Source organism: Haliaeetus leucocephalus, unplaced genomic scaffold (genome assembly GCF_000737465.1).
Source record: "Haliaeetus leucocephalus isolate CR32 unplaced genomic scaffold, Haliaeetus_leucocephalus-4.0 Scaffold849, whole genome shotgun sequence".
NCBI lineage: Eukaryota > Metazoa > Chordata > Aves > Accipitriformes > Accipitridae > Haliaeetus > Haliaeetus leucocephalus.
Window position 1 is genome coordinate 2,621,536 of NW_010973285.1, and position 11,001 is coordinate 2,632,536.

General features: G+C 39.2%; 1 protein-coding gene across 1 annotated transcript; it reads left to right on the top strand.

Moving 5' to 3' along the window:
• Positions 1–50: 50 nt before the first annotated feature.
• On the top strand, positions 51–10,179 carry UTP15 (UTP15, U3 small nucleolar ribonucleoprotein, homolog (S. cerevisiae)). Its single transcript, XM_010582808.1, has 12 exons — positions 51–152; positions 680–772; positions 857–1,041; positions 2,163–2,341; positions 3,148–3,273; positions 3,923–4,058; positions 5,205–5,289; positions 7,608–7,757; positions 7,942–8,043; positions 8,247–8,380; positions 8,880–8,938; positions 9,446–10,179. The coding sequence occupies exons 1-12, from the start codon at positions 63–65 to the stop codon at positions 9,667–9,669; spliced, it is 1,563 nt and encodes a 520-aa protein (XP_010581110.1). The 5' UTR covers positions 51–62; the 3' UTR covers positions 9,670–10,179.
• Positions 10,180–11,001: the final 822 nt, after the last annotated feature.

The window sequence follows — 11,001 nt, forward strand, 5'->3', positions numbered from 1 at the left end:
TGGCGCGGCGCGGCGCGGCCCGGCCCTTCGTCTCGGCCGGCGGCCCCGACCGCTGGTCGGCCATGGCGACCTACAAACCGGTGGTGGTCCAGGCGTTCCCCAAGCTCGGGGAGAGGATCACGAAGGACACGGCGTACTGGCGGGGCTACAAGGTAGGCGGCAGCCCTGCGCGGCGCGGGGGGCTTGGGTCCCACCAGCCCGCGCGGGTCTCGACTAGAAGCGGTTCCTCAGGGGCGCCCCGAGACCCGTTGGACGGCTTCCTGGGACGGGAGGCTGGCTCGGGCCCCAGATTGGCCCAGCAGGCGTACTTACTGTCCTGGAATGTGGTTTTGGTGTTTGGTGTGGGTTTTTTGGGGTTTTGTTTTTTGGTTTTTTTTTTCTGCCTCCGTGCGACTAATCAAAGTATTTTTAAACGTGCGTGAGTGAGTGAGGTGGCTTTTTTTACTCAAAACACATAATTAATGGGCCGGTTACGATGGGCGAATTGGGGAAAAAAAAATCGTAAGAGCAGAAGTACCCTGGCAGAAGAGAAACTCAGTAGGATGTAGTTAAGAAGTGATTTGGTTCTAAATGGAGAAAATGGTGAGCTCTCTGTAGGAGGAATACGCTTTGTTTGCTGTGTTCCATTTTTGATGGTGTGCTTAGGTGTATTTAATGGTCTTTATCACAATTGTTTTAGACACCTGTTCAGATAAAGGAATTTGGTGCAATAAATAAAATCGACTTCTCCCCGGTTCCTCCATATAACTATGCTGTCACAGCCTCCTCAAGGGTAAGTGGCTTTTCTGAGGGTTTTATATTCTTGTTTCTCAGCTGGTATCTTGTGAGCGAACTTGATGTCTTCTTGTTTTGCTAGATCCACATTTATGGTCGTTACTCCCAGGAACCAATCAAAACGTTTTCTCGCTTCAAAGATGCTGCTTATTGTGCCACGTACCGAGATGATGGCAATCTGCTTGTTGCTGGCAGCGAGGAAGGTAGCATTCACCTCTTTGACGTTAGTGGAAGAGCACCTCTGAGACAATTTGACGGCCATACTAAGTAAGACAGTGTTGTTTTTTTCTTTGCATGCACAAGCTTGTTTGGTGTATTTACATATGTCTGCTTCGCATGTTGCTGAAAATCTGAATGATACTGGTCTATGTTGCTTGCCACTGTCTCGTGTAGACCTTACTGAAAAGTAGATTTTTAAATTGAATTCAAAAGTGGAGTGATTTTTAAAAAGAGTTCTAAATATGAATTGAGTACATGGAAGAATAAATACATCCTCTAATTCGGATAGGTGTCTGTTAATAAGTTGCGTAGACATAGTCTTGTGACTACATGGCACCAATAAGCACATTTTATTTGGTGCTGGCAGGAAAAGAGTTCTAAAAAGTGGCTAAACAAAAACAGTGAAGAAATATGCCAGGAAGAGCAGGCATCCCTTAAAAAAGCAAGACAGAAAAAGTGCATGGTGGTGGTGCTAGGCTGGGGAAGGAGTTAGAAGAGTTCTGATGGTGACGATGAGGAGAAGACAATGATAATGCTTAGATTAAACAGGTTGCTATGCTATGAAAGACCAGTAAGTGTTTTATTGATCCAGAACAGCAACAAACCCCCCTTCACTGGAAAGCACACCGGCAGAACTTCAGAGTGTTGAGGTCTGTTGAGATCAGGTGTTATCTTATGTCCTAACCACTAGGTGAACCGTAATAAGATTTATGGTATCTGTTTTCTGTCAAAGTCATTCTTTGCTGGGGTGTTACGATGATAATACAGATTTAAATAGTGATTTTAAAGGACATGAAGAATATCCCATCCAGGTGTACTTAAAATTCACTATTATAAATTTTTTCTAATGGACAGTGGTAATACACAGACCTCTAAGTAACAAATGCAGGATTTGTAGCTTTTGAATGAGAATCTAGTAGACCTGTAAACCCTTTAAGGCAGATCATATCAGTGCTTAGGTAAGCGTCTGGTGGCACGACCCCTTTCTGGCTGGAAATACAAAAACTAAAGTGTTTTTAACCTCTAAAGTGAGGCTTTGTAACTTCCAACAGTAGATGCTTTGAACTTCTAAGTTAGAGAGAATACTTTAATAAGGTTTTCATACAGACTAACTCTTTTGGAAACAAGTATATATTTTGACTTTGGATACTGTGGACTTTGTTTTCTAGACCTGTTCATGTAGTGGGCTTCCTGTCTGATAAATACCGAGTATTTTCTGGTGGCGATGATTATTCATCAAATTTGTGGGATATTGCGAGTGCTACAGAAATCGCCTCATACAGTGAACATACTGACTATGTGAGATGCGGCTGTGCAAGTAAAGTGAATGCGGATGTCTTTATAACAGGTTTGATTTTATTTTTTATATATGCTTCTTTTGGATTGAATTGAAGAACTATGCAGAAAGATAGTTTTTGATAGAGTAGGATCTTGTTTCTTATGTTTTAAACATGGAGGATCTGTCCTCCTACTCAGTGCCTGTTTTGTTGTTTCCTTTTTGCTTGCTTTTTAAGCTTAACACTGATGTTTGCAGGGAAACTTGTGAGTGAATAACATCTTTTTGCTTTAGCCTATTAGGGTTAATAGGACTGTTCTTACTGGCCTTTGAAAGTTTTAAGAAAATCCTGTGAATGTATCCTTTAGTTGAGATTGGCTGAAGTGTTTTATTGGGTTTCTGGAGGAGGACACTAGTTCCATTGTGGTTTGTACAGCCCAAAACTGGCAGACTCAAAAATGAAAGGTTGTGTGAGAAGTTACCTGAAACCAGTTGCTTTTGGTTTTCCTAGCAGTAGCTTTCTATTAAGCTGTGGTAGATTCCTATGAAAAACCTAGTATTTCTTCAGGGGGCGCAAGAGACTAGGTTTCATCAGGTTGCCTCATATTTATTGTTATAAACACACTTGATTAATGGAAGGGAAATAAAATTAAGACAAATTACTTTTAAGGCCTGACATGTTGCTAAGGCCAGGATTAGAAGACTTGCGCTGCCTGAAGGCTGTAAATTAACCAAGGTAAACCACAAGGGGTTCTAGGTGTATTGTTTAAAACTGTTTCTGTTTAGCAGCAGCTCCTTTAGATTGTAGGACGTGGCTGTTTTAGTTCTTGAAATAATTGACATTATGAAACTGAAGATATATACGGTTGTGTTTGCAGGTTCCTATGATCACACTGTGAAACTGTTTGATGCACGGACAAAAAGTAGTGTCATGACAATAGAACATGGCCAGCCTGTGGAGAGTGTGCTTCTGTTCCCTTCTGGTGGGCTTCTAGTATCTGCAGGTACTTCAATAAAATCAAATTTTTTTTCTGTGGCTCTAATTTGTGAAATACTTCAGCTGCTTCTTTCTTGTCTGGTGTTTTCATTTGGTAATGAAGTGGTAAGTGTTGTAACAGCTGGATTTCTCAAAGATTTCTTTAGGAATCTCTGTTGATCTGGAGGGTGAAGGTAGGGGTCTTTTTGTCTCTGATTTGATTTTCTCATAGTTGGTCCAAAGAAAAAAAAAGACATTTTTAGTGTCAAGATACAGACTTTAATTAGACCAGTGCTAAAGTGAAGGAATGAACCTCCTTAAGAAGTTTTGAAGAGATGGGACTACCTTTTTTTTTTTTTTTCAATGACAAGGTTTTTTTAGTCTCTTCTTGCCATTGCATCAGAAGTCCTGTAACCCAGTGGTATTTAGGTTTTTGGTTTGGTTTTTTTTTTGGTAAGGAGTATGTTGAATCATTCAGCTGTGTCTGCAGAATGGCCTAAAAAAGAGCAGGCCTGTAATGTGTCTTGTCACAGGAGATAGTCCTAATGGATGGGGATGGTGAGTAGGTACAGAAAACTGTGTTGCAAAGGAGGCACTGTATCACTCTCTGAAAAATTCTCCAGAGAAGTGTGAATGTGTACGAATGTCAAGCTGTTTTGTGTGCTTCCTTCTCACAGGAGGTCGATATGTCAAAGTTTGGGATGTACTAAAAGGCGGACAATTACTAGTTTCACTTAAAAATCACCATAAAACTGTAACTTGTTTATGCCTGAACAGCTCTGGACAGAGGTTACTGTCAGGATCCCTGGACAGGTTAGTATATTTTGTGGCTTTGTTGTGATTTAAATTTTTTAGGACTTTTTTCCCTTGAAAGTTATTATACATCACTGTGAATCTGTGCATGTTTTTTAGGCTTAAACACTTCTAACTGTTAGCGATATAACCTCCTTGAAAACATGTTTTGGGGCCAAGGTACATTCTGCAATATGCATTAACCTTTTCCTCTTACTAGCCTGAATGTCAGTAAGGGTTGCATGTGCCATTTGGGAATGCGTATGGGGAACTTCTGAATAAGCATTCATTTTTCTGAATCTCTAAACTGACCTTTACAGTCTCCATAAAGTAACTATTCTTAAGTTCACATTAATACAGTTTAAATAACTGAAAGTGTATTAGTAGTTGCCCTTAGAAAGCCTGCTTTTTGTGTCTCTGTGCTGTTGCTTTTTGTACCCGAGCTGCAATATGTCCTCCTTGCCTTTTTGTTTGGGTTGAGTTGCTGAGTTCTGATTCTCAATCTGTTGTCTCCGAGACATTAGAAATATGAAGTGGTCTGAAATGACAGTGGTCTGTTTTCTTGCTCCCTCCCTCCCTTCTGTACTTTCTAGGCTTCCCCAGGCTTTATGATTACAAAGTATAAGCTGAAGGATCACACTAGCTGTCCAGCTATTTGTCAGTCAGTGCTCACAAAACTAAAGTTCATACTTGTAAGATAATGTTTTGTTTTCCTGTTTGTTAAATATTTCGTACCTTCAACCAAATCATTAAAGAGCAGCCGGATACAAGAATGTCTATGGATTTACTTCCAGAAATTGCCAATAGATCTTACATTTAAAATTTAAGGACAAATTTGAAGAAATGCTGTCTTAGTGTTTCCTAATAAGCATTGCGGAAGGCAGAAAGTCACTACATCTGCCTTCAGTTTCTTCTTCTGTCCTTGCCCCATTTTCATCTTTTTTTGGGTAAGGGTAATCTTTCCTTGACTTTTGTGTACCTTTTAACAGAACCTTTCTCTTGCAGGAGAGGTAATAACTAAGAAGCTCAGTGGTAGTCTGAAGAATGCTTTGTATAAATGCTCAGTTTCCTTAAATGACCCATGGAAGCTGAGAGTGATGAAATTCCTGTAAAGTGTCTACAGTAAGGCATTTGTAATGAGATTTTAATCATTACTCTTCTGTATAGGCACGTGAAGATTTACAGTACTACATCCTACAAAGTAGTCCACAGCTTTAACTATGCAACATCCATCCTCAGTCTTGCATTGTCAGTAAGTACATTAGAAATCTTTCTAGGCAAGGTAATTGCTGATACCTTTTTATATAAGTCACTGAAGTAATTCATTTTTTATTTCATTGTGATTGGATGTTTCAGAAGAATGCTGTACAGAGTAGGATGACTGAGTATATTCTTTCTGAGTAAAAAATTGTCATGGTTTAACCCCAGCCAGCAACTAAACACCATGCAGCCGCTCACTCACTGCCCCCCACCCAGTAGGATGGGGGGAGAGAATCGGAAGGAAAAAGGTAAAACTCATGGGTTGAGATAAAAACAGTTTAATAGAACAGAAAGGAAGAAACTAATAATAATAACAATAATGAAATTACAGCGCTAATAAAAGGATTGGAATATAGAAAACAAGTGATGCACAATGCAATTGCTCACCACTTGCCGAATGATGCCCAGTTAGTCCCCGAGCAGTGATCCCCTGCCCCCGCCAATTCCAGTTTATACAGTAGGCATGACATCACATTGTATGGAATACCCCTCTGGCCAGTTTGGGTCAGCTGTCCTGGCTGTGTCCCCTCCCAGCCTTCTTGCTGGCTGGGCATGAGAAGCTGGAAAATCCTTGACTTATAAGTCAAGTTAAGTAGTATAAACACTACTTAGCAACAACTGATAATGTCAGTGTTATCAACATTCTTCTTATACTGAATCCAAACCCTAACACTATACCAGCTACTAGAAAGAAAATTAACTCTACCCCAGCCAAAACCAGGACAAAAATGCATTAAGAGGTTTTAAACATAATACATTTAGATACCAGATGTTACCTGATTAGATCTGTACAAAATCGTGTGTTTATCAAAGACAGTATATATGGCAGGGAAAGTGTTCAGTTTAGAAGGGAAGTCCTTTGACTTTAAGAAGATTGTACTCATCTTTTGCCTTTCAGGAACCTTGTGAGTCCTCTTGTGTGGCAGTGATAAAAGGAAAAAAAGTAGTTTATTTGTTGAGAAATTTAGAATAGGGTGAACTTGTCGTTAAGGTTTTTGGTGTCAGGTTGGTCTGAGGAAGAAAAGAGGAGAGGGCATGAGGTATGAGCATAAAAAGATTTGTTTGCCAAGGCATGTGTCTTACTGTCTTGGAAACAGAAACCAAAGACTCTCATTTCTGTGAAACATTTGAGTTCCAATGGATAAGCTGAAACCAGGACAAGAAGTTAACTCATCAGAGTGTAGTTTCCGTGTAATTCAAAGAACTTCTCTACATGAACGTGCTCAGTCTCTCCTTGACCTTGGACAAACTTTTAACCTTCACTAGATTCCTTGACAAGTTCTACATTTGTACTACTTTTTCTGTGAAGAATTGCCTCCTTTTGTTCCATTTGAACCTTCATTACCTTCGTTTGGTGCCCAAAACCAAGACATTGACCAGCTGATCTCCATCCATACCTGTCATAATTCTGTAGGCTTTTATCATATCCCTCCTCAGCTGTCTTTTTTTCCCATGCTGAAGGGTTGTGTCTCAAATCAAGTCTATCTTTGATTGTCTTTTGGGTTTTTTGATTCTTTTATTCTGAATCTGCTACTGTTTTTTGAGAATAACTCAAATAGAATTTAAGATGTGGGTAGACAATGGATTTATTCAGTGGCATAATGACTTTCTAGTTTTTATTTCTTCTGTAGTAATTCCTGACGCTTTTTATTTATTTATTTTTTCTTACCAGCAGTTGAGCATTCAGCTAATGTTTAATGTTTTCATAGAATTATCTGTTAATAGTAACAGATCAGAACTCACTATTTTATATGTGAAGCCAGTGTTTTTCTCCAGTGCATTATTTAAAATTATAACCTTTAGTATCAAATACATGCAACCTTTTGTTATGTATGTGAAATTTATATCAGTGACTGGTATTTCAAGCGACCTTCATTTGTTTCTGAAAATTCTGCTGTTCCACGATAGCTTTCTCGTAGGTGGTGTTCATGACTGCTGTATGGCATGTAATAGCCAAAGGCACTTGTACACCATTGAAAAAACCAAAACCTGTCATAGATTATACTTGCAGAAGGATGTTAATGCATATTTGAGCTTGCTTCACTAGTCAGGCTGTAGTCCGTCTAGGTATTTCTTAAAGGTTTATTAGATGGATAATGTTGCTTACGATCATAGCCTTGACGCTGTCCCTGTTTTGAACAAGGTATTTTACCATGGGACCTTGTAGAGATGCCTTCCAACTTAAGTTATTCTATAATGCTGTGATTAGAGCCTTATCATGAAGCATAAAAATTGTAAAATCTGCATGGTAGGAGCATGCATCATCAAATAAATCACTAGGTTCCTAACTCTGTGATTTCTTCATTTTAGCCTGAAGATGAAACCATAGTTGTAGGCATGACCAATGGGGTGCTAAGTGTTAAACACAAAAAACCTGAAGAAAGGAAAGAAAAGTCTCAAAAGAAGAGACAACCAGCATATAGAACCTATGTGAAAGGAAGAACTTACATGCCAAAACAGGTATAGCATGGTGAGAAAATGTATACTGAAGCACTCCTCAAAATTTGGGGTTTTTTTGAGTGTGCTAAGTTGAAGAAAGGGATGGGAGGGAAGATAGAAAGACATATAAGCTTGTTCATGGTAGTACATCTAATGCACTCTGTGTGTGTGTTTGTCTTATTCTGAACTTGTCTTTCAATTCTAGGAAGATTTCTGTGTCAGTAAACCTGTAAAACGTGTTTTGAGGAAATACGACAAGCTGCTGAAGAGCTTTCAGTCTTCCAAGGCCCTTGATGCGGTACTGGAGGTAAGGCATTGTTTTTTGTCTCATCTGAGTTGTGTGCTGTCATGTGATGTGGGTTTTTTCTGTATGTCAAACCAATTTTATTTCAGTGTATAGCTAGAAAGGAATCAAACTTGTGTGGGTTCCGTTTTGATTTTGCTGGTAGCAGCCCTGTTTTGTGTGTAAAGATGTTGCTTTGGTACTAAACTCTTCTTATATATGTCCAGCCACCCATCAGGCTTTATACTCCTGAAGTTACGGTTGCAGTCATGCAGGAACTACATCGCAGAGGAACACTGAGGAGTGCACTTGCTGGCCGAGATGAGAAGCAAATTAATCTCCTTCTTACCTTTGTGGCAAGGTATTATTTTAACCTGAGTTCTCTCTGACTGTTTTGAGACCTGTATTTCTTAATAGCTTTTGCTAGAGCCTCAACAGATCACAGGTGGAACACTGGTACTCTTGAAATCTCACGTGCCTTCTGCTTTCTGATATCAAGGTCTGGGCTAGTACTGAAAGAATTTACCTGATAGCGCAGAACAATTTTGCTGGTAATATGAGAGAGTATATTTTACTTCTTTGCCAGACATTCTACCCTTAGTTTATTATTTTCTGTCTCCTTGATTAAACTCATGTCTTCATGCACCTGATGCTTTTGCCAGTTCTCCAACCCCCTCCCTCCCTGAAAGGAGGAGGGCAAATACCACATATGTAGCTTTTTTGACTTGTATCTCTGCTGTTCTGTAATGTCTCTTCATGAAGAAACAATTGTCTGTACGCCTGTATGAGAAAGCTGCTTGTTGGTGGGAGGAGTGCAGTTAGCAAAACCAGTAAAATTGGGATGTCTTCTAATTTTGCAGGCGTGTGATTGAGCCTAGATTTACTCCTGTACTGGTGACTGTTGCAGATATGATCACTGGTAAGTACAACACAAAGAAAGATTCTCAAAGCCATATAGCTAGCTTGGAAATAAGGTAAAAAGTGTTACAATTTTAAGAAACTAAACCTTTATGGGTTTGTTTGTAAGTATGAACTCAGTGTCAAGAGAATGATCCAAAAGGAGATATTGCCAGATAACTTTGACCGCAGTCAGTATCTGATTTGTACCAGCTGCAGGAAGCTCCTCATGGTCTCTTAAGTTTCTTGGTACTTCATGTTTCTATACTTACATAGTACAAGTGACTTCTGCTTCTCCAGTGAAGTAAAAATAGTATTTGAGGTTGTAAAACCCGCTTCTGTTAGTTTGACTTACTGTTACTGTGAGTACATACCAATAATTAACAGTTTTCAGAACACTGTTAAAGTTGTCGTATTTGTCTACAGTGTTGGACTTGTGCCAGACTCCTTAAATGCATCTCTAACTAGCTAATAGAATTTCCATGTTTTTATAGATATGTGGATTCTTAAGTGACTTTTTTCTTTACAGACATTTATCAGCCTGTGGTTGGGCAGTCAGCGATTGTTGACAGACAATTCTTGAGACTTCAGGAAGCTATAGGAAAAGAGATTGACTATCAAGAGGAACTACTAGAAGTTTTGGGAATGATGGATACACTGTTTGCTACTTTCACCGAGAAGAGAGCTACTTATCTAGAAGAGAACAAAAGTAATGGTCTTACAGAGACCATTGAAACAAATATGAATAACTGACTGACAACCATCACAACAAGTTGTCACAAAAATAATGTGGACTTGAAATACATGGCCTGTTCTCCTGGTAACTTGTTATAATAGTGACTTCTAAAATAAGCCCCTTTGTGTTGAAGTTCTGTCTTCCAAACTGTGTTTCTGAATAGGCTAAATTGCTGAAGACAGAGAAAGAAGGATGTTCTCCAAGATTTTTCCATGCAATATTTTTCAAACAATTGAATTTTAAAGTTTTATTCCAAAGCTGTGTAACTTTTAAAGAGAGTTTTGTGCATGCAGTACTAAGTAATTACTTGAATTACAGAAACAGTCAAAAATTTCTAGGTTTTGTTTACCAGAAAATAATTGAGGTTTGTGGAATTTTAATGTGTCATTGTTCTTACTTAAGGTTAATATCCCATCTCACGTACTTGGACATTGGAATAAGACTACATATGCATTTGATAAAACTTGACTACATTGTGTTTTCTCTCCCTGCTTTATCTCCATTTCAGATTTCTATGAATTCGTAGGAAACAGCAAAATGACTCAAGAAAACAAGTGTGTGCTTATGTATATTGAAAAATTTGTTAGTTTCATTTTTTAAATAGTGCATATACATTTATGAATTATAATTCTCTAGAAAATAGATAATTCTTACTTCTAAAGGGAAATGAATTCAGATTATATTAATGTAGTAAGTAAACTGCACTCCAGTGAGAAAATCCTCAGTTAAGTATAATAACTTAATTTTTGTGTAATTCTGTACATTGAAAGTGATAGTCTGCATTGTTACAAGTATGTATTTGAATGCTGGGGTAATGGTTTATTTTAACTTCAAGCAGTGCTGGAGAAGGATGATATACTTTGGAAAGACGGGTGTGCCTATCATGGTTTAAGCCCAGCTGGCAGCAAAGCACCACGAAGCTGCTCACTCCTCCTTTGTGGGATGAGGAAAAAATACAAAGAAAAGTTCATGGGTCAAGACAAGGACAGGGAGGGATCACTCACCACTTACAGTTACGGGCAAAAGACAGGCTCAACTTGGGGGAAAAAATACAAAGTCAATTTAATTTACTAACAATCAAATCAAAACAAGGATAATGGCAAATAAAACCAAATCTTAAAAACACCTTCCCGCCATCCCTCCTTTCTTCCCAGGGCTCAACTCCACTCCCAATTTTCTCTGCCTCCTCCCCCCAGCAGCGGAGGGGGACAGGGAATGGGGGTTGCGGTCAGTTTGTCACACTTTGTCTCTGCTGCTCCTTCCTCCTCAGGGGCAGGATTCCTCACTCTTTCCCTGCTCCACCATGGGGTCACTCCCACAGGAGGCAGTTCTCTGTGAACTTCTCTGGT

Coding starts and splice junctions, on each gene's coding strand:
- UTP15 (XM_010582808.1), top strand. CDS start 63: ATGGCGACCTACAAACCGGTGGTGGTCCAGGCGTTCCCCAAGCTCGGG. Junction 8,044..8,246: donor CCCTTGATGCGGTACTGGAG/GTAAGGCATTGT, acceptor ATATATGTCCAG/CCACCCATCAGGCTTTATAC. Junction 8,381..8,879: donor CTTCTTACCTTTGTGGCAAG/GTATTATTTTAA, acceptor CTAATTTTGCAG/GCGTGTGATTGAGCCTAGAT.